Consider the following 23,388-nt stretch of genomic DNA (forward strand, 5'->3'; position numbering starts at 1 on the left):
TATTTTAGGTATTCTAGCTAAAAATTCAGCATGTTGGTTCAATATAACCTTGGCTGGCTTTCAGCCCTGCTGCTGCCCTGACCCCTGTGCCTGCCAGCCCTGGCATCTCATTTTTGCTCCTTCCTGGAGCTTAATTGGGCTAGAAGAAAGATTCAGCTGTGGGTGGTGTCGGCATCCCCCTTTGGTGGGGGCTTATTTGGATTTCAGATACAAGCTCTTCCGCTTGCTACTACAGTCCAGAGGAGCTGATGAAGCAGCCACTTGAAGCTATTCTTCTATTTTTACATCAAGTGCTCTCAAGGAGGAGCACGGCTGCGGGCAGCATAGTCCTGTGATGCGAATCATGAAACTCTGCTCCCTGAGATGTGCTGAAAGCCTCCAGGCTGGCTCCATCGCTCTCCGGCTGGTAGGTAGCCTGCAGGTGATGAGTTATGGTCTGGCTCAGCTCTAGCTCATCTCTTCTTCTTTCCGGCTGCTCAGCTTCCCCACCAGAAATCGATCCTCTACAGTCATACTGCTTGACCACTGGTGGCAGTTGGTTGTCAGCACTAAACCTGCCGGGTGATACCTTCAGGCATCGCAACCCAGCTGTGTCCAGCATCTGGGGCACTGGTGGCGTGGGATTTGCAAGGCAATGTGGTTAACACAAGGGGTTTTTTTTGGCATGGGCAGCGCAGCAGATACTGGATCCAGGATGAGTGCCCAGGGCTTCCCTCATGCTGTCGTGGGGAGGTCTGTGGGAGCCGAGGTGCCTTGCTTGACACCATCATGCTTGGGGTGTTACAGATGGGCAGCATCAAATGCTGCAGATCTGAGCAAAGCTGCAGTTATCGAGCAGGTGGGTACAAACCAGACTTACACTGCAGGAGTGTTCATCGGCAAAGCCTGGCTCAGGGTGGGATGTTCCCCCTGGCCTATGCTCCTGGGGCAGAGCTTGGCTCAGTTCACCTGCCTCCTAACAACTGCTTTTGATCAGACCAAGGCACAGAGAGGTATTTGAGCTAAAGAACAAAGAGCTGCTTTTCACTTCCAAGGCAGAATTAAAATCTGGAGTGATGGTAGGTGATGGCCGTTTGTTGGTTCATGTGCAAAGCTCATTCCGCCTCCTCTTGTGAATCATTGTTAGAGATTTCATGGCAGTGCAAGCACGTGTCATGCTGTTTTGGGGTCGGTGGGTGCGACTTGGCACTGTTTGCTTGGGGATTAGAGAGGCAGCAGCTTGATTTCAATAATTAAAAAAAACTTGGGGATTGTCTTGAAAACCTTTCTGTTGAAATCACTGCATCCTGCAAGCCCCAATGCCTGCATGTTCCTGACAGGAGCTGATGGACATGGGTGCAAGCCATTGCTGGAGGGACTGGGGAGAGCACAGCTCTATCAGCCAGAATAGCAGTATTGGCTTGTGCCACTATAAAAATGGCATGTTTGAAAATTTGCTGGAAAGCTGGGATTTGGGGAGTGGAGGGAGACATAGGATTTGTGGGACCCAGCACAAACAGTGAAAACATTTGTCCTTGTCCATATTAGTGTGAAGCTTTTGTCTTGTGCACTGGGGAGACAGAGGCGTGCACTCAACAAGTGATGCTGAGAGCTGCTCCTCCGGATGGGAGTTCCTGAAGGGTAGCACCATGCTCGTCCCTACTCTGTGGTCACCTTGTATGGGACACACATGGTGACACCCTCCTCTTGCTTGCCCACATCCTCATATATCATGTGATTGGGCTTATTTTTTGCTCGCTCCCCTCCTGTAATCTCCCCACCAGGCTGTCAGACAGAGCTGGCTTTGTGTCTGGAAACCACCAGGATCTCTCCTGGTGACTTGAGCAAAACCTACAAAGAGGAGGAGATGAGAGCCAAGCAGGCAGCTTCTTAAACGTGCAGCCTGCAAGGGCTGGGATGTGAAAATCATACCAAAATGGAGGCTTTAATATTAAATAATGGAAGGAGGATGTCTCCTCTTGCCTGAGGGATAAGTAGATCTGAAACTCCTCCTAGACTTTGCTGCTTATCACATCTGAAATGTGTGTCTCGCCCTGGAATTGAGCCTCTCCAGGAGCTGCAAATACCCATCTATGATGCATGCGTAAAATGCTCCTGCTTTTGTGGCATGTGTGCAGTGTGCCGAAAAGTCTTTGAATGCAGCGCCCAATGAATGGATTTGCTTCTCTTCTCCCAGATCCATAGCTGCGTGCACCTTGCAGTCTGGACAGAGGAATGAAATGTGATGCTTCTCAATGTGCCACCAAGGCAAGTGTTGAAGCTAGCTGCAGTCTCCTGGTGCCCGCAAAGTGATGCTCCCCTGGTGCTAGATCCCCTCCAGGAGCTGTGCAGGTAGCTCAGGAGATCCACCCTGCCTCACAGAGACCTTGTGTCGTTTCCTTCCCCACCACCCCATTCCCAAGCAAATTTTCTAGGTATGAGTGCTGAGCACACAGCTTGGCTTCTCATGCCTTGGAGATAAGAGTCCATGAGACCTTCAAAACCAAATGTTGTTGCTGCAGGCTATTGGGTTTCTTGCACAGGAAAAGTGCTTAGAAAATACTCCAGCTTGCTGACTGCCTTTTGTAGGTAGATTGATGCGATGAGAGAAGGGTTGTTTTTTTCCTTACATGCTTGGCCATGGACCTCCTGGTCCAGCCATAGAGGTGGACTTCTCTGCTGAAGCTGCTGTCATTACAGCAATGCTTGTTATCATTGCTGCAATGTGGAAGAACCTCAGGAGAAGATAGTCCTGCCAAAATTTGGCCAGCCTGAGATTTGCTGGTGCCTTGTCTGAATTTGGGCAAGTCCAAAACTGCTGGGTGTTGGCTCTCTGTGGAAGGACGAGGACCGCTGCCATGTATCGGGAGTGCCATGAATGTGGCTGTTGGTGATTCAGAGCCTGGCATGGGGGGGATCTGGGGTGACAGCAGCACTTGGGTGCTGAGGGGGTACCATGGGGAGTGATGTGGTTGCCTTGTGGTACTGATGGAGGGACATGGGGAGAGGGGAAGGAGGGGACCAGGGGAAGGATGAAGGATTTTCCCACCTGGAAAATACTGGTGTGCCAGGAAGCTGTGGCTGACATCTTTCTTAAATATTCCCATCCTTGATTCATCCTGTTCCTCCTTGCTGTCACCTCTGCATCACACTGTGTATTTCCCCTCCTTTGGTGTTTTCGTGGCCTGTGCATTTGTAGATTGACTGTGTCCCCATGTCGCTGTTGCTGTACCAAGTTATCTGTGGTTAGCTCCTTTAATCTTCTCTTCCAAACCAAAGACTGAGGGGGGATCTCATCAATACTTATAAATATCTAAAGCGTGGATGTCAGGATGACGGGACTGGACTTTTTTCAGTGGTGCCCAATGACAGGACAAGGGGCAATGGGCACAAGCTGGAACACAGGAAGTGCCACTTAAGTATGAGAAAAAAATTCTGTACTGAGGGTGACAGAGCAGTGGCACAGGCTGCCCAGAGCAGTTGTGGAGTCTCCTTCCCTGGAGACATTCAAAACCCACCTGGATAAGTTCCTGTGCCCCCTGCTCTAGGTGTATCTGCTCAAGCAGGGGGGGTTGGACAAGATGATCTCCAGAGGCCCCTTCCAACCCCTACCATTCTGTGATTCTGTAATCCTTTCAGCCTCCTTGTTAGTTTTGTTCCTCTTCCCTGAACTTCCTTGAATTTGTCAAGATCCTTTTTGTTCATGAGATGTCCAGAACTAAGTGCAATCGCTGCTCTCTTGAGAAGAGCCATCAGGGCTAAACTTAAATTTCTCCTTCTCCAGTACTCAGCTGGGGTTGGGAGAGGTGAGGACAGTTTGGTGTAGACGTGGCTGAGCAAAGTTCTGTTTGCTGCTCCTGGCTCTGCCTCCAGGTCTCTTTTGAAAGCTGGTCTCAACAGATTAGTGCCTGGTTTCCCGCTGACTATGGAAGATAGGATGAGTGTAGCCATGCCAGCTTGGTGATGCCTCTGTGTCACCACTGTGCTTAGAGGAACCTCTAGGTCATGTTGCATGGACTGAGACCAAGAGGATAAATGTAGGTTGAACACGAGGAAGAAATGTTTTATGATGAGAGTGGTGAGACATTGGAAGAGGTCATCCAGAGAAGTCGTGGATGCCTGATGACTGGAAGTGTTCAAGGTGAGGTTGGATGGAGCTTTAAGCAACCTGATCTAGTGGAAGATGTCCCTATTCACAGAAGCGGGGTTGGGCTAGATGATCTTTGAAGCTCCCTGCCAACCAAAATCATTCAATGATGCTAAGAGGTCATCTTGGACAGGAACCCCCTCTAGAGCATCACAAGGACCACTTTGGGGTAATGCTGAGCTGACTTACGAATGTCTGTAACTCCATATCGCCACCGCTTCTCTTGCGTGGTGACTTCAAGTGTGACTGACACTTGCTTTTGTGCCCGTTTGCACCCCTTGGATGTTGAGAGATGCAAACAAATGCTGTAGCTCTGGCTGTTGTGGAAGGTACAGCTACCCCCATGCCACAGTTACAGCTTGGCTGATGAAAACACCTGCAAGTCAAGCCCATCTTTTGCCCCACACCCCCTCTGTTCTTTCTGGGCTGTTCTCTGAAAACACAGGGGCCTTTTTTCACACCACCTTCTGTGCTTTACCAGATGTAAAAGTTGGTTTCTTAGCAGTGTGATAAAACCACATCTGTGCTCATGGTTGAGTTGTCCATCACGGGTCCTTTGGCTTGGCAGCAACAGCAGAGTGTTTGCAGTGGTGTATGGGCTGGGCTTTTTCACTTTTCACCTGGGAATGGGTGCTAGCAATGCAGTTGCTCTGGGTACTGGAATTGATGTGGAGAAAGGTGGTCACTTGATTGTGCACCCAGAAAACAAAGAAACCCTTCCTAGACGAGGCAGGTCGGAGGCCGGCTTATTTTTGCTGAAAGTCTTGGATCCATCTCCTCCCTCCAAATTTACTAGAGTTAAGTTTTATACCAAAATAGTAAATCCTGAGCTGTGTCTCCTCTGGTTGACTTATATATACTGCAGCTTTCCAAAGGTAAGGACTTTGCGCAAGACATTGTGCCTGGATGGAAATAATGAATTAATTAAAATTATTTATTTATTAACGCTTCAAGCTTGTACACTGGTGTGTGTGTTTGTGTGACCATGCCCTATGCAAATTGCTGGAGGCTCAGCAGCCACAGCATCTGGGTCTTGGAGGTTTAGACTTGCAAGACCGAAGTGGAGAAAAATTGGGGGGAAAAATGAAGAAAAGGGTGTACTGGGTAGGTGGAGCTGTGCCATTTCCTAACTGACAGCTTAGTTGCTGTGCCAGCTTCTTGCACTCAGCCCTGACCTACCAAGTGTCTGCCTTGGCTTGCGGTCCTTGGTTGCTAATCCTGGTCAAGGTTTATTGGTAACTTTTGGGTTCTCATCATCTCCAGAGGGACTGTTTTCAGTTTCTTTTATAGTCCACAGTGGGTCGGGAGTACTGTGGTTTTCTGACCTCTTCGAAGGTGGTGGAGGCTCTGAGAAGGACCTGGCCTTGGGTGTTTGTGTGGTGACCTCTAACTGCAGTGGGAACCTGCTGTCTAGGGTTTGTGTTGGTGTGTATCTGGCATGGCGATGCTTGCAGTAGGAACTCAGTTCAAGCATAAAATCCTTCTCCTTAAAAACAGAGATTAACTGCTTTATTTGTAGCTTCCTGGGAGTTACAGGATTACCCTGTAACTGCTGACCCATTGTTCTCTGTAAACAGAGATGCCAAGCTCTGTAAGATGTTCTTTGTCCCTAGGGCTGCTTGGGTGGTGGGTCATTGCTGGATGAACCTGTGGCCCTGGTGCTCAGGATCCCAGCCAGGGTGCTCTGTAGCATGCGACAGACTCCATAGGTCTCGTTGCCTGCTGGGGAGTTAGCAGGATTAAAACATCTTGCCATGAAGATGCTGCTTTTTTTCGTGTGATTTCCCTTCCCTGCTTCGTGGGTGTGGGTTTTAGGGTTGTCTCTAGCTTGGCTCTTTGCAACCCCTGTATCCTTTGGCTGGGTTTTAGGTAGCCAGTGTTTATCAGTAGGCTTTTAATGGCAGCTGGAGCTGCATCACATGGCAAGTGGTTTGTGAAAGACCTCCCGGATTTATCTCCTCCTTCCAGGAGATCGATGCATTGAGGCGCTCATGCAACTTTTTATGTTGCTCCTTTGCCTGCTCTGATGTGCCGGTCAAAGAGTGCTAGTATTAACAGTGGCCGTCTGAGCACTGCTTGGATTTGGGCATGAATTTTACATGGTACAACGCTGTCATTGTGGCTTTGGTCCTCTTGCTTCTAGTCTTCCTATGTGAACAACTTTTAGTGGGAACAGACCAGAAAATGAACATGAGGATGGTTAGTTGAGAGCAGCTGGGGAATGGCAGCTGGAGAAGCCTGGTGTAGATGGACGTCATGAGCTGGGGCGGTTTCAGGGAATTGAAGAGCTGTGTTGTGCAAGAAGGTTGGGTGCAGGGCTGGGACCTTGCTGGGGAGTCATTTCCCATGGAAAAGATGATGGCCTCCAGTGCAGAAAGCAAAAAGATGACATGTATGTCTCTGAAAGGAGGCACTGAAGAGCTGGGCTGCACTGGTGGTTGAGAAGGTCTGCAGGAAAGGGGCTTGCTGTGTCTCCCATGGAGACAAGGAAGGATCCTTCTTCTGCTTGCATAGAGTTGCTGGATTGTTTTGTGGGGTTTGGGGGAAAGAAAATAAATAAAAGCAAGACTTTGCCCCATGATGGTTCTTCCACTTAACATCCTGTCTTGAAGGACACATGGCTGGTGTTGGCAGTGCAGGGGGTGCTGGAGGTAGAGCAGCAATGTAAGAAGCCAACCACGCATCAGAGATGTTGGCCATGTTGACAGGAAGGTGAGCATGGGATGGGAGGGCTTAATGTGAAACCTGGCTTCTCAGTGGGAAGCTGCTTGCTGCTATCAGAGCTTTCCAGCTCAGACAGCACTGCCGGAGATGAGGATGACTTTGGTGGCAGGAACAGCCTCCACACGTCAGCAGCAGTGCTGAAGAAGGGGCCAAAGGCTGGGTTGGTCAATGCGAAGGATGCCTGCAGCCATCTGCAGTTGGGCTCTGTGTTTTCAGCCATCTCTGCCCTCCTTTGGCCCGGACACATCTCTAGTGGTTTTCAGCATGGGATCTTTTCCCCTTTTCACCACCAACTGAGCTGCTTCACATTTTAATTCAATAAAGGAGGTGAGCCTGGTGTAGCTGCTCTGTGGGATATCAGTTGTTGGCAGTAGGTGAATCGAGACCCCAACAGTGCGCCCTCAGTCAACTGGTCCAATGCACCAAGGTCCCCACTTGGATTTCTTCTTTCCCATGTCTCACTCACATCAACTGTCTCCTTTCATTGCTGCTCTTCACTACCTCTCCTCCTGGAGACACCTTTCCTCCCTACCCTCCCTTCCTGGAGCAGATCTGATAGTCTTGTAAGCGGTTGGAGCAGGTGACTTGGTGCCAGCACGTCTGCCTTGGATACTATTCCTGGCTTTACTGAAGACGTGGTAATATGCAAGACTGCCTCTGCGGTGTCTGCCTCCTCTTGATCTTGAAACGCTGCAAGCCCTGAGATAAGACCTGTTGTGTTCAAGCAGGGATTTTATTCCCCTCTCTGCCAGAGAGTGGCAGCCTGGGGAGAGAAAGCAGCTTGTTGGAGGTTGTGCTGGGTAATATTTTAATTTCTCCAGCAGTGTGGCTGGGGTTGATATGCATATTACTGTCTGGATCACCTGGGAGCAATGCTTGGATGAGTCCCTCATTGCTGGTTTGGTGGGAGGTTGCAACTCCAGCGCTACTGTCTGGGCTGTGGTGCCCTGATATACCTGTTACCACAACTGGGGCCATAAGCTTTGTGCAGAAGTCCTTGTCCAGGCTTTAGTTTTTATGGCATGCTATCATGTGGCCAGGGCAAATTTCCAAGCTGGGTCTTCCCCAAAATGCCTAGATAAAGATGAGTCCAGGTTTGAAAAGTGCCTGCTGACCCCAGCCGGTCTGCTATGTTGTGCTGGCTATTTGGCCACTATCTCCTCCCACTTTTCTGCAGGGACTTGCTGGTCAGGGAAGGGGTTTGCATGGATGAAGCCTCTCCACAAAGGGGACAGCTGGACCTCGTAGCTGGGACGTGGATCATGGGCATGCCTGGGAGAAATGCAGGCAGCCTTTTGTACGCAGAGCCTTCCTGTCACACCATGCTGTTAACGGCCTTGTGGCTGGAAGATGCCATGAATCTCAAGCAGGTGTCTCGGGGGTGAGAGCAGATGGTGAGGAGCACCGGGGACAAGCCACCAAGGAGCATGGGGGCAATCGGCCTTTCCCAGTTTGGTTTCAGGGGGATGGTGAGAGTCCTGGGCAGCAGAGCCAGTCTAGACCATCTGGGTGTGTGCTTGTTGTCTCCCTCCCAGCCTGCCATGCAGCCTGGGGACTGGCTTTACCTGCTGGCTCCCAAGGACAAGCTGCATCATCCCAGGAGGGAAACTGGGACCATTGCTCCTTAAAAATCCTTCGTTCCCATCCAAATTGCCTGGCTCTTCTGGTGGTGGCGCTGTCCACAAGGTCCCATGCTCTCTTCTTCTCTCTGCAGAGCGAATTTGGGGAATGCGATACTGAGCCTGCTCTGCTCCATGACATGGGGAAGCATCAGTCCTTCCTCGTGGCATTTACTGCTGCTTGCCAGGGGAGGGGCTGTCAAAAACAATGATCCTCCTTTTTTCTTGGACCAGCTGCCCTGATGTCCTCTGGGCTCGGATTTGCCGACTAAGAAACCAAATGTCCTCCCTGAGTGCATTACTGTAGAAATAACTGGCTTTGTTTATTTAAGCTGGCATTTTTCCAGGGAAGGGAAACTTTCTTCTAAAACAGGTTTCTTTTTTTACATCTTGATGTCAGCAACCTCAACCTCCAGCTAGCAAGTGGGGAAGAGCAATGGGCAACAGTGCCCCAAACCACGCTCCCGGCTCCATCCTTGGACCTGGCGCTTGTGCCACCCTTATTTCCCTGCATGCAGCATTTTGTTTGGAAGCTCTTGTTGGCTACTTTCTTGCTGGGGTCCAGAAAAATCCAGCTAGCAAACAGGGTTCACTGCCACCCATGCTATTCGGGGGGGGGGGCCCTTCTGGAGCCTGCTCCACACTGCCTGGGGTTGTGTGGCTGCAGTGTGTCAGGATAGTGTTTCTGGGGGATGTGACCAGGAGCTCTGGGCGAGCCTGTTGGAGCTTATTGAGCAATGCCTGCAAGAAGATTCAAGATTGAATCGTAGGCGTGGTGGGCACTGGTGCCAACAAAGGGATTTGTCTTCAGGCTCTGCATAACCAGCTTTGGGGGTCAGACTGGAGAAGGCTTAGGTTCCTCTTTGAAATCCTTGCCAAGCTCACTGGCAGTTGGGGAGAGGCACCTTAGGGTGCTGCGGTTTTGAGGTTTTGAGGTGCCCACCAAAGACACTCATCAACTGGATGGATCTGCTCCATGCTTATCTGTCTTAAAGGAGCTGGAAGCTCATGTTCCCAGGTCCTACTCTGAAAAAGCAAAGTTGTTGGTTATGTGGTGACCGAGTGGGACAAGAGTGACAACATCAAAGCTTGCAAATGTTGGGCTAAGCCATGCAGTAACGTGGGAGGTGTCAGCTGCAGCCTTGAGCAGTGCTTCTGTGATAGAGCAGTTTTTGGTCTGTGCTTTGTCTCCTGGCACACAGCAGTGAAGTGTTTGTGACCAGTAATGAGGCTCCCCCTTGGCTTTGTTGTCCATCTGCATTTGCAGGAGCTGAAGGACCCTTCTAGATGAGAGAAGTGGGCCACTGTGCTGCATAGCTCATTAATGTGGGGATACACCTGAAGCCTAGCACCATCTCAGGTGTATTGGTGGTCTCATGCTGACCACTGCAAAGCCCTCGCTGACAAAGGGGGTGCAGCTTTGTAGGTGCCCTGCACCACATGATTGTTCGCACCCTCTCTGTCCTTGTAGATGCACCACAAATATCTCTGCTGATTGCCCTTCTCCAGGTTTTTCGTGTCCATGTTGGCTTTTATTGCTCAAAAATGCACTTTTCTTGCCTAGTTGACTTTGATTATTGGGAGTAAACCAAAATACTCATAAATATGATTGGGTGGTCTGGGTGGTTTAGGGGTTGGCATCAAAATTAGTGCCATGTTTTTATTTTTGTTGTGTCCTCTTTCTCCCATTAGCTAATTGCTGCTGTGAAACCCCCTTAATGGTGGCTGATGTTAAAGAAGCCATGCTGGCATAGGTCTAAGATGGCAGGAGCTGCTTTGCGTGCATCCCCCTATGCTGGCAACCACCGCCATGGTTCCCTTTATGCAGAACCCTGTCCCACCTTCGAGCATGGGCTGTGACAAGGGGTAGGTTTTAATTAACCCACCTGGAGCCCTTTTCCCCAGGACTGGCATTGTGTGGTGCCATCGGCATCGTCCTGGGCTCTTGGTGGATTTGCTTTTTCCTCATCAGGCAGTGCTTGTGCTGGCTGCTGCCTGGGCTTGGCTCCGTTCCACTTCTGTCCTTGGTGGTGAAAGCACATTCCTCGTGATGGGAAAGCCTCTGCGAGAAACACAAAGGGCTTTCATTAGGGGAGGCGGTGGCGGGCGGATGTGGATGGCCAGCGCTGGTACAGGGAAGCTTCACCCCGTCTAACTCTTGCAGAGGAGCTGCTGGAAACACATTAAGCTTCTTCCAGCAGTGAGCGTGTAGCGGCTGTGTTTGTACTCACCAGTATTTAATCTTGGAGCCTACCCAGCCAGGAAGAAGAAATAAATTTTCCTCCCATCCAGAAGCATTAAGTAATTTGCTGGGGCGGGGGAGTGTGCATCAGAGCTGGAAGCCAGGAGGGTGCAGGGCTTGCTCTGGGGAGCCAGAGATCTCCTCTAGCTCCATCCTTGCTATGTGGAGCAGATGCAAAAAACACTGCTCGAGGGTATGAGTGCTGCCCAATGGCCCTGATGCCAGCATCTCATTTGGCTTCTGGCCCAGCAGAGGGAGCTGGGTGCCTGCTGATAGTAAGAGTGGCCGACAGAGCCACCCCAGCTCCCCTGCAGTCACCAGTGGGTGAATTTCCTGACCTTGCTTGATAAAGCAGGAGAAGAAAAAGCTGTGGCATTGGGAGATAAGACAGGCAGGGGAGGGGGCTGAGTTCAAGGATTGATCCATCTGCCCATTCCTCCAGCATGGCTTTCAGCTTTTTTTGGATGTATCCCAGTGAGGCGGCTCCGTTCCTGCCCTCACCCTCATCCTCAGAGGTCCACCCTGGGCTTTTTTATTTTGCTCTTGAGCTTTGGGTGAGGGAGCAAGAGAACTGCCTTGTCTCACCATGGTTGCTGAACAAGGCTCTGTTTGTTCGAGTTCAGGGTGAAATATGAAATCCCATCAAGCCGCCTCACTTATTAGAGAGATCTCAGCGAGCTGCTTATTATGCACTGTGGCGTAATGCAGATTACGAATGTGACCAGGCGATAATTAGCAGAGCTGGAACTGTAATTAAAAGCTCCTGTGCTGCGCTGTGATTTCTGTCGCAAAGTGGAAGGAAGCTGAACGGTTTCAAGACCTGCAGGTCCTCAGCATGCACGTTGTGGCCATTGCTGCAGGGGCAATGAGGCAAGTGCTCCCCATCACTTCCTGGGCTTTTGCTGCTGCCCACCAAAGTCAGGCAGCCCTGTCTGGTTCCTCTCTGGCTATTTCAGCTGGAGCACCAGCTGTGGGGCAGCCTTGGAGGCAGGGGCAATGGAGAGCTGGGGGTAGGCTCCTGGGTCCTGCCAGTGGGAGGTCAGAGGTGGCACATGGGGAAAAGAGCTGTGGAGCAGGAGCTGTGCTGCTGGTGGAGGGGACTTAGTGGTCCAGCCACTGCTGGACCAGCCACCCCCAGGCCACATTTAACACTCAGTGGAGTGCATGTGCTCTGATGAGCCATCCAAGAGCAGGATGGACACAGGATGAGGGAAGTGATACAGGCATGCAGGCAGAAGTTGCTGTGTGTTCTCCTGCTGGAAGAGCAAATCCAACCACTCTGGCAGAGCCAGAAGATCTACGAGTTGTCCACAGGGGTCATTCTCATGTCCCCCACTGGCAGCCACCACTGTGGGAGCAGGCAGAAGCTGCTGGGTGGATGTGGTCTCTTCCTCTCTGCTCCTCTGCCTAGAGATTTGCCTCTTGCACCTTCTCCACTTGCAAACGGTGTTTGTGTCACTGAGGATGCGGAGAGGCTTTGTGGGGTCATGAGTTTCTCAGAAAGATGGGATGCTCCAGCCACTCGCTGTGGTTGTGGGCACCATACTGAATGGGGCTGGTGAGGCTGGATGTGCAAGCTTCTCCTGGGGTTATTTGTCTTGCTTAAAGGATGGAGGCACGTGAGCAAGACAGCAAGTAGATAATTTTGGTGGCTGGTCAGGACCAGGATGCCAGTTCAGGGTGGGAGTCTCACTGTTTGGTGGCTGTCAGCAGTATTGGCCAAGGAGGGGCAGCAGCAAGATTGGACGTGATTGTGGGCTGGTGTCTGTGTCCCTGCTCGGTGACCAGCAAGCTTGGCCTCTCCAGGGTTATAATCATCTTTCCTCAGCAGAGGCTGAGGAGGACATCTCTTGGTGTAGCACTGGGTAGTCTAGGGGGATCTTCCCCTGCTTGAAGCCAAAACCCAGGTCAGCTCTTGCTGCTGGTTTGGTTAGTTCCCTCAGTCTGCTTCTGTTTTGAGGTTGCTCAGTATCTTATCTCGATCATACACCAGAAAGAGAGGAGATCTGAGCAGAGAATGAGAAGCTAGACCTAAAACTGCTGCAAGTCCTTGTGAGCCAAGATGAGGGGATGGCTGACTACAGCTGGTGTGGCTTATGAACCCTGAAGGACAGGAAGGTCTCCACCCTACCCTTTCCTTGGCCAGCAGCAAAATCAGCCTGTCAGCCATCCTCCTAATACCACTGTAATCTGCTAGCATGGCAGAGTGGCTGAGGACCTTGGCTTGTCAGTGGCAGGGTGACTTGGCTGTGGTTTCACTTGGTGTGTTGGCTTGTTGGCTTTCCAAGCTCAGGTCTGGCCATGAGATGTGGTTTCCATGCTCAAGGAGAGCATGATGGATGGTGCTCTGTTGGCTCAGCTGTCAGGCAGATGCTGGTGCAGAGAAGAGGGCTGTGATCTGAATGCCTGCATCTTCAGGTGGTCACAAGGTAAACTTGGGAAGAGGAGGATGTTGGTTTTCATGGGTGCTAGAGGGAGACCACTACTTGTTTGTCTTGTCCTGCCAGTAGAGCAGAAGCCTGCATTTTTTTTTTTCTTCTAATGAGCCACCAGGTCCAAAGTCGTTGATTGTGTTAACATCTGAGCAATAGCCAAAAGGCACCCCGACCAGGGATGATTACACAGGTAAAAGCTGTCAGGGAAGGAACTTTGCACAAATGCTTTCGGCAGGAGAGCAGATATCTCCTGCAGAGGGACTTTTGGGTGCGATCTGTATGACTACAAAGGGGTACGTGGGTATGGGCACGCTAGGGTGGGAGAGACCTGTGAGATCCTTGTCCTCTGACAGGGTGTGGGACTTGAACTGCCTACTGGCCATAGGAATTGAAAAGGTGGCAGCCCTGGGCTTGAGGTTCTCCAGGAATGTAGATGCCTGTTGATACTTGCTCTCCTTCCTGTATTCCCAACAGTGACTGTCATATTTTTCATTCTCCACAGATGGAGTCTCCAGTCTCTACACCTGCGGTGTTGCCCTTGCACCTCCTTGTCCCTGTTGTCAACAATGACATCTCATCACCTTGTGAGCAGATCATGGTACGCACCCGCTCAGTGGGAGTGAACACCTGTGATGTGGCCCTAGCCACTGAGCCTGAGTGCCTGGGCCCCTGTGAGCCTGGGACCAGTGTGAACCTGGAGGGCATCGTCTGGCAAGAGACAGAGGATGGTAAGTGTCACCAGAGAGCTTTTTGCTCTCCTACAATGTCATTTTGGAGTTATGGCAATCCCTTCCTTCCTGTGTTCCTGCTGTGTTGCTTATTGGCATGTCCTGGGCTTTCCCCCCACCATCTGGGTGGTCAGGACACAGAGGAGCCCTTAATCTGCCCAGCAAAGGGAGTAGCAGGCCAAAACTTGTGTCAGACCAATGCGTTCTGTTATCCCCTTGCCCAGACAGTGGATGAAAATCTAAGCTGCCATTTCTTTGCCTTTCTGCAAGAGCTAACTTGTTCTGGAGGTGCCAGAGGAGAGGCCGTGACAGTCTGCATGGGAACTCAATGGAGCTGACTTCATTTCTGCTTGGCAACCCACAGGTCCGTCACAAAACCACTCAAACCCTGGGAAGCAGCAGAAATCTCCTGCTGGGTTAAAAAAACCCAGCGGAGCTTTCAAAATCGACTCAGCAGGAGATCAGGCTCTTGTCTGTCTTGCCAAGCCAATTGAACCTTTTTTTCCTCTGGAACCCGTCTCATCTGCGCACAGCTTGGTTTGCTTTCCCAGGTCCTTTGATGGGTTTTTGTTGCTGTTGGGGCTCTGCCAAGTAACAGGGGGATGAATAGGTGGCTCAGCGGACCACAGCAAGTGCTGGAACCTGGCCTTCCCTCCAGCCTTGTTGGGATGCTGGAGGTTTCTGCTTTGGGAGGCTCAGGGTGAGCTCCTCCTACTTGTGTCTGGCTTCACCTGGGGTCTGGAAGCAGAAACAGCCCGGAAGCACAAAGGTGACAGAGAGCAGTGGTGGAGACCAGCTGGTGATCCACTTCGGCTGGGTAACCAAGAGCTCCTCTTGGATGTCTGCTTCTGCTCTTCTGTCACTGCTGCATGTGTGTAATGAAGCTATTGGCCTTAGTCACAGTGAGGCCAGGAGATTATCTCCGTTATCTCCAATGGAAGCTAAACTGAAACCCGCATTCCCACGAGCTGCTGCTGGGGGGCTCCCTTCTTACCCTGTGCTTTGGGAAGATGAGGATGGGCCAGTTTGCCTTTCCTCTCTTCCTACTGGGAAACTGATTTTGAAACTGCGGTTGATGCAGGACCAGGTGCAGTGGTGGCCCCTGATATGGAGATGTACCACTGAAATTGTTCCCATTACGAAAAACGTTGTGACCTGAGGTATTTGGGAAGAGAGGAGTGCATGGACCATGCTGGTGGAGACTGCTAGCTTGGGATGGTGACCTCCGTACTCCTCTATGTTCTGTACTTCACTGTCCATTCAGTATGCCCAAACTCATCCAGATTGAGGCTGCTGGGAGCTGTGTGTTTCTTCTGCTGCTCTGAGGCAGAAAGACACCACACACTGTAAAATCAGACCCAAGGGTGATCTTTGAGCTAGGCTGCTGGTGGGTGCAGGAAACACAAAGCAGGAGTGTTCAGGAGCCCTGCTCTGCGCACCCCTGGGCTGGGGGATCTGCTGGGGGAATTTGCCTAGAGGAAACCTGTGGAAGGTTTCTGGGCACTGGCACTACTTGCTCAGTGTCTGCAAAGACCCTGATAGCTTTACAAGAGGTAGTACCTTCTGGGAAGGTATTACTAGCTCCCTGGGAGCTAGGGAAACTGAGGCACAGCCAGGCTGAGTGTTGGGACATGCAGCAGTGCAGCCGTACTTTTGGGGCTGCATGCTAAGCCCACCACCACCTTCCCATCCCCACCACGGTGCCATTTTAGTGTGATTTCCCTCAACCAAAAAGTCCCGGAGCTGCAGAGTTTGCTAAAAATCCCAGGACTACTGGAGACCCCCCCCGGGCAGCAGTGAAGCTGATGGAGAGCTTGAACATTGTAGGTTTTGGGGGATTTGGGGGTTTTTTGGGGTTGGTTTTTTTGGGTGGAAATCAGGAGAAAAGGGTTTTAGTGGGTACAGGAGCCAAGTGGCTGTGCCAGGAGGGACAAACAGAGCATCCCTGAGACAGGGACCACAAAAAAATCCTCCCCCACAAATCCTGGTTGAGAGGTAGTGATGTGGGAGTGGTTTCGGCTTCTCCTACCTTTCCTCCTGCTCCTCACCCCACTGTGAAGCTCTGCAGCCTCTATTCCTGCCATCCGCATTACCCCTTGCTTCCACAGCCACCATTTCGGAGTGTGCCTCAGAGGCATCCTCTGATTTCCCACAGCCTGGCTGTTTTTAGTCTGCAGTAATTCAATGAACTCTTGCAAAGGTCCTTCTCCCACTGGCTGCTGCTTGGCTGCCACTCTCAGGAGCTGTGGCACTTCTGGGTCTTGGTGAGCCCACTGCCACCAGGCAGCATTGCCAGTGGTTCCCACTGAGCCTGTGAGGAGATAAGCATCTCTTCTTGGCAGTGTGATGCCTCCTTGAAAATTGGATTTGTGTCGGACGTGCCCCTTAGACTCCCACGGTAATTGCTCTGACATGGACCTTTTTGCAAGCTGCTCTTCTCCCAACTGTGCATTAATGGCGTGTGCCCCTGAGACGAGGGGATCTGCATTTCACTGCGCACACTGGCAAAAGCATATTTGGGCTCAGGTGGTTGCAAAACTTCCCTTCCCATGGGGCTGGGAAGAGGAAGGCAACATGGTTCTTCGACCAGAGCTCTGCTTTTGTAGAAAGTGGCTTTTGGGTTGGCTGTTGGGCTGCGAAATCAGGGAGAAAGGCGCCTGAAGCCAAAGCCTGGCAACGCTGGAGTGACCTCAGCAGGACAAGCTGGAGCTGACCTGAGATGGGAGCGCAAAGCTCTGAGGAGTCCCACAATGTCCCTCCTGCCTCAAACACTGGCTTTGTCCTTTTCCCCCCCCTCTAGAAAGCCTGCCGTGAGACTGCAATTGCTGCCAAAGGCATCCTAGCAGGCTCCCACCACCAAACATCTGGTGCTGGGCTCATGGTCGGTCTGCTCCACCACTGCTCCAGGTTGGTGTTGAGCTGAGGTCTGGTCTTGCCAGCGGCAGGCTCCAGTTGTATGCACTCTCCTGTAGCCACGCTGCTGACACTGTCCATTTGCTGAGCCCATCTTGTGCAGGGAATGTGTTTTATTGAAACGCCTTTGGTGGGAGCAGCTGTCTTGGCAGTTCCTGTAATTCTGCTAGGTGTGATTTCAATCTGCAGGAACTATTAACTGATCTATTTATACTGGAAAGCATCACTCTGCTGCCTCCTTAACTGCCAGGTCTCCTCCATCCCCCTCTGTGTTGCTGGTGTCACCTGGCTTGGAGCATGTCACCTCCTTGCTTCTGCTCACAATATGGACTGCATCCCAACACCACCCTGGTGCCATTCACAACCAAAATAAGCCAGTGTCTGATAGGCAAGCTCTCCGAGCAATGAGGATTGCAGCATGGCAGCACTGCAGCAAACTCTCTCCGCATCCCTTCCTCCAGCTCCGTGCTGGAATGGCAGTGGCAGGTCTCTCATGGCCAAGCTTCACGTGCTCTGGATAGATTGCACTTTTGCAAACATCTCTTGAGTGTATAATGGAGTGTTTGTGTCCTCGGGGTCTGCAGACGCCAATGTGGACGTGTCCTTGCATGGAACAGGAGGGAGATGCAGTAGGCTGTGAGGATGGAGAAACTCCCTGAGCGCGGTAGCTGCTTGTGTGTCGGTGTAGAGAAGCAGAGCTTTATTATGCATCATTCCCTTGTGCTCCCCTGGCACCACCACTTCGTGTCTAATACCTGCTGGCTTGACAGTGTGGGGAGCTGGAGGAGAGCTAATGCACTGTTTATCACTCTCGAAGCATCTGTCAGCTTTGTACAGAGGTTGTTTTATCAACAGGTGAGCAATATTCTGCTCCAGACAGGACTGTTGCTTGCGTCCATCTCCCTAAGGCATGTCTGTAGCTGCCCCAGGTAATACCAGCTGGGGCTCCTGCTTTAGCTGCCAAGCACTGGATTAAAGGGCTTGTTTTCATTGAGGCTCTTGAGCACAAGCCGCTCTGCCATGCTTTCCTGGGAGCTAAATTGGTTTAGATTCCTCTGTTTCCCTTCTCCAGGAGCATGAGGATGGAGGTCTGGACTGCTCGCAGGTGGCCCTGCGGACTTGGTGCTGTGGCTGTGTTCTGCCTGCCCTGCCAAGCCTTGAGAGGCACGAAGGTCCTCAAAATCCTAGAGGCATCTCCTGGGTAGGCTTCAGGCCATGGAGAGGGGGCTCCGGCTCCCAGTCCCATGCGGGTGCTGGCCAGTGTGGGTTGCAGGTGAATGGGCCATCCTCTTGCAGGACGATGTCAGGACCTTGCTCATAGTCGCATTATTACTGTTTGCCAAAAGTGGATGCTTGTTCCAGGATTTGAGCAGGAGCATGGCAGTGGGTGTTGTGCATGTTCAGCAGGTGCTGGTAAAGTAAATGCCCATCACATGGGATTGGCAACAAGTGGTGCAGGTTACTTTGGTCACCAAGACCCACAAACGCACCCTTGCTGGCTCCTTGTCCCTTGGTGTGATCCAAACTGAAGGTTTTCCTGCTGCTTTTTCCATGCTCCAGCATCTGAGGCCCCTCTCATAGCACTCTTGTCCTTTGGAAAGCAGGGCATTAGATGGCCTGTAATAGTGATCCACTGTCTAAGCATCTATCCCTGCACGGTTTAATGGAAACATTCTGTCTCCCTTTGACCCTGCCTGGGAGACTGTACTGGGTTTGTATGGCAAGATTTTGGCAGAAGGGGGCTGCAGGGGGTGGCTTCTCTGAGAAGACAACAGAAGCTTCTTGTGTCAGACAGAGCCAGTGCCAGCTGGCGCCAAGATGGACTCACTGCTGGCCAAGGTAGCCCTCTGCAAGAACATATTTTAGAAGGGGTAAAAAACTGCAGTGCAACAGCAGCTCTGAGAGAGGAGTGAGAATATGTGAGAGTGTCCTGCAGACACCCAGACCAGTGAAGAAGGAGGTGGAGGAGGTGCTCCAGGAGCCAGAGCAGAGATTTCCCTGCAGACCATGGTGAAGCAGGCTGTCCCCCTCCAGCCCATGGGGGTTAATGGTGGAGCAGATGTCTACCTGCAGCCCATGGAGGACCCCATGCCAGAGCAGGTGGATGTGCCCAAAGGAGGCTTTGACCCTGTGGAGAGCCTGTGCTGGAGCAGGCTCCTGGCAGGACCTGTGGACCTGGGGAGAGAGGAGCCCACACTGGAGCAGGTCTTCTGGCAGGACTTGTGGCCCTGTGGGGGAACCATGCTGGAGCAGTCTGTGAAGAACTGCAGCCCATGGGAAGGACCATGTTGGAGAAGTTAATGGAGGACTGTTTCCTGTGGGTGGGAGCCAACCCCATGCTGGTGCAGGGAAAGAGCGTGAGGAGGAAGGAGCGTCAGGACAATGCGTGATGAACTGACCACAACCCCCATTCCCTGACCCCTTGCACTTCTCAGAGGGAAAAGGTGGAGAATTGAGGAGTGAAGTTGAGCCTGGGAAGAAGGGAGGGGTGCAAGAGGTATTTTAAGATTTGGTTTTTATTTCTTATTATCCTACTTTGATTGGACTGGCAATAAATTAAATTAACTTTTCCAGTCGAGTCTGTTTTGTGTGCAATGGTAATTGTTGAGTGATCTCTCTCCTTGATGGGTGAGGTGGCCCTTGTGCTGGCCAGCCTCTGCAGCAGTGGAGCTGTTGCATGATGGCCATGTAACACCTTTGGGGGTTGTGTACTAAAACCTGGCCATTACGGGTCAGGCCAGGCTCCCTGCAAGTGAGCAGCAGGGCTCATGGCAAAGCTGGAGTATCCTAAAGGTGATGCAGCTGGAGGAGAAATTCATGGAAGAAGGACAGTGAACAATTCTAGGTGCTGGAGGCTTGGTGGTGCCCTGGAGGAGGATCAGTGCAGGATGGATCCCTGCTTCTGCTTTACTGGTTCAGGTGGGTTGTGGGGCTACACCAACCCTGGATTTGAGCTGGTTCACAGACCTGCAGGCAAACTGCCTCTCCTCAGGGAGGGAAATGCCACTGGCTGTTGTCCCATTGCCTTGCAGAGGTCCCCTGTACCCCCAAATAAGTAGAAAGCTAGCAGAGCTCTCAATGGGTGTCCTCTCCAGCTGGAGAGGCAACACTAGGATGGGGATGTTCATCCAAGCATGCTCATCCATCATAGCGGTCCCCACCATGCTTCAAGACCTGGCCTTGCTGGAGACAGCTCAATAGCATCATGACTGGGTAATGTTGAGCCACATGATGAACTGGCTGTGCGTTGAACTCGGAGCATCCCTGCACTGTGGGTGCCGGCACCCTGGTTTCTCAGCAGGATTTGGAGATGTTCTTGGTTGGGTTTAGGGGCTTCATCTTTGCAAAGGGGGGAAATGCGCTTGAGGGGAATCTGGGACACTCTTAGTGCCCATGGCCCCAGTCTGCAAGCACACACCACCATCTACATTTTAACATAGAAGAGCTGTGCCCCAGCAGGGACCATCCATCAGAAGGGCGTAGTCTAGTCTAGTTTAGGGCTGCGTTGGGATAGAAGACTTAATGCAGCATTGTCCTTGTCCATCCATTGTCCCCTCCAGTTGGGTGCACCCACTGAGCCTCAGCTCTGCTGCTACAGAACACCCATGTGGGGACCGTACAAGGACCAGGAGTTCTTGCATCTCCCAGCTCCCTTCATCCCTTAATCCTGTAAAAATGTATTATCTCATGCACTGTCTTCCTAGACAGTAACCCGCCATGGTCAACCCACTGTTAATTTTTCCTGCTAGGGTACAAATCTGCAGTGATGTGAGCACCTGGCAGCTGGGATGCTGAGTGGTTTGCTCCCAGATTTGGGTGGTATCTGTTGCTTAAGAGCATCCAAGGTGTCACCTTCTGTGGGACTGGAGTGGGATTTCTCTGCAAGAGCATCTCTAGCCTTGGAGACATGAGGGCATTGCCTCCTCGCTGCCTGCCCTTGCCCTGCCAATGCCTGCTCATCATCCTGCTGTGGGAGGGGGACATGGTGGGTGAAAAAAGCTGCTTAGGATCTATCCCCAGGGTTTAAATTGTCCTGGGTTATTGTTGGAGGATTAGGAGGGGATTTGGCATGATTGGTGGCAGTGGGTTAAATATAGGCTGGTGTGTGCTGAAGGGTTGATGCTGCAACGGGGAGGGAAGGGAGGGACAGCTATGTGCTGGCTCGCTTCACCCCTTCATCTTTCATCTCCCTCCTGTGGTCATGGCAGCAGGCGAAAAAAAAAAAGCCAGTATATCCTTTCTAATATTGCATGCTGGCCCCGGGATGCGCAAGAGACTCTGGTGGCTTGTGAAATTAACTTCCAGCGGCGCACATGGTCTTTGCTGGCTTCAAAAAGGGATTAAACTGGTGCTGGCTGTGTGGTGGAGGGGGCAGAGGGAGTTGCTCCTCTGGGCCCTGTGGCTGGGAGGGGGGACTGGTTTGGGGCTGCTGGTCCCTCAGCTGTCGCTTGGTCCTTCTGCAGCTCCTGGGAGCATTCCATGGTGATTCCATGGTCCTGGGGATGGTGGGTTTGGGCTGGTGTGCAGGACACAGCTAGCAGCTTCTGTGGGTTTTAAGGAAAGGGGGAGCAAGTTCCTGCCTGCCAAAAAAAGTCATGTTAGGAGGCATGGGGGATGAAGACCACCCTCTGCACACCCTCCTTGGGATGCCTGGCATCCCCCTCTCTCCCTGTGTGGGGCTGTGGGGTCCCGGCAGTTGGTTTTGCTGCTCATTTCTACCCTCTTTTGTCTCTGGCATCACATCCCGGCCACATCCGTGTTGAGGCAGGTCCTCAGCACCTTCCTCCAAATGCAGGACCCAACCTCTCCTGCTCGCTGGGATGAGCTGGCTGTAGGTCTTGGCCATGTGCCAGCACTGTGTCTTCCCATGACCTCCCACTGGAGCACCCAACATTTTCCAGGAGGAGAAGGGGGAAGAGAAGACCTGCATTTCATTTCTCTTTCCAAAGGAGACACACGTGTTGGACCTCAGCTCTGTATATTATCCCACCCAAAGCCTGCAGCTGGCTGCTGGCACAGCACAACGGGGGATATGGGCTGAGATTTATAAACTGTGCTTCAGGCACAGCTGCTCTGGGCTCCCTCAGCTCCATCCATCTCCTGGGGCTGCATGGCTGTATATCCCAGCGTGCTCATCAACCCTTGCAAACGCATTTCCTATCTCCTGAGTTTTACCTTGCTCAGATAAATGTGTGCGGTGCAACGGACTCCGCTCCCAGTCAGATTAGTTCTGCAGTAATCAGAGTGGTCCATGGCGGTGAGGAAACATCCCCAAAGCTGAGTGATGCTGTGAAAGACCACAAACACACACTTCCAAGAAGAGATACCAAGGGTCCATGTCCTTGGCATGGGTATGATCCAGGCTGCTTGTCTTCTTGAACTGGCATGAAAAAGCTGAAACCACTGGGTTTTCTGAATGCCTGATGCCTTTGCTCCATGACAGGGGGAGATGTGGCCCCATGGATGGTTCTTCAGGCAGAGATACAGGGCTGATGGGTGTCCTGGGGGTTGCAGAAGCAAAGCAAAGCCAGGGAGACAAGGGTTGTTCTCCCAAGGTTGGGTTTTCTTGCCAGGGGTCGTTGCCTGTGCGGGGATGCTGAGCTCAGCTTGCCATCTAGTGGCAATAACAGCCTTTTCCAGAGGGCTGTGGGGTTCGCTGCTGCATGTGGGGCAGGGTCGTGGCCCTGCTGTGGGGGTCAGCAGATCTGCATTGGGGTCCACAGCCTTGCTGGGGGCTGTCTGCATGTCCCCTGGGGGGTTCCCACCCCTCACTCCCCAGAGATTGCCTTTCCTACCCTGCCTGAGTGCACATGGAGCCAATGGGGATTTTCAGGACCCCCCCAAATCTTGCAGTATTTTGGGGTTCACTTGTTTTAGCATCCCCATGAAGATAGGGAAGAGTGCTGAGTGGCTCAAGGAGAGGTTGGGTGGATGCCTGCCAGAGCTGTGCCAAGAGGGGGGATGAGCCAGGGCTCTCCAGCTCCCACCTTGGAGCCCCTCCAGCCCAGAGCCCGGGGTCTCACCTCTCCAGAGAGCCCAAGACCCCTTGTCTGTCTTCCTCTAGCCCTAGAGCTGAGCTCTTCCTCCCGCCTATCTCGAGGGATAGATTCCCCTTTGCCCTGATGCCCAGGGAAGGTCACTCATGCCTGGCCCTGTCTGACCCTCTTCCCTCACCTTACAGGTATGCTGGTGGTCAATGTCACATGGAGGAACAAGACGTATGTGGGGACGCTGCTTGACTGCACACAGCACGACTGGGCACCTCCCCGGTAAGCAGCTGGTGGGGTCTGGCAGCGCTGTCTCAGCCCCCTCCTCTCAGGGACAGAAGGCAAACCCAGCCCCATACGGCCCCTGTCGTACCCGGTACTCTCTGTCCTGGGCCCATTGGGTTGCCATGGGAGTTAGTATCTCCTCCTTGCCCAACCCAGCTGCTCCCGTGGCTCTTTACCTCTGCGGTCAGAGGCTACTGTGTCCTGGAGACTGGAGATGGTCGAGCATTTGCCAATGGATCTCTCTTGTTGATTCCTCTTTAGCAGAGCAGCGGTGGGGATTAGCCTGTGGGATTGACAGTGAGGGGAGGAAGGGAGTCCCTGCTGCACAG

At 52.2% G+C, this 23,388-nt stretch overlaps 1 protein-coding gene across 3 annotated transcripts in view; it reads left to right on the forward strand.

Annotated features, from left to right (window-relative positions):
- The window catches only part of ZNF609 (zinc finger protein 609), a 72,859-nt gene that overhangs the window by 42,270 nt on the left and 7,201 nt on the right, over positions 1-23,388 (forward strand). For all 3 annotated transcript variants that reach the window (XM_064456933.1, XM_064456935.1, XM_064456932.1), the window contains exons 3-4: positions 13,649-13,874; positions 22,969-23,056. In XM_064456933.1, coding sequence (XP_064313003.1) covers positions 13,649-13,874; positions 22,969-23,056 — 314 coding nt within the window. The remainder of the gene's footprint in view (positions 1-13,648; positions 13,875-22,968; positions 23,057-23,388) is intronic.

The sequence above is a fragment of the Phalacrocorax carbo genome, chromosome 7, assembly GCF_963921805.1.
Source record: "Phalacrocorax carbo chromosome 7, bPhaCar2.1, whole genome shotgun sequence".
Classification (NCBI taxonomy): Eukaryota; Metazoa; Chordata; class Aves; order Suliformes; family Phalacrocoracidae; genus Phalacrocorax; species Phalacrocorax carbo.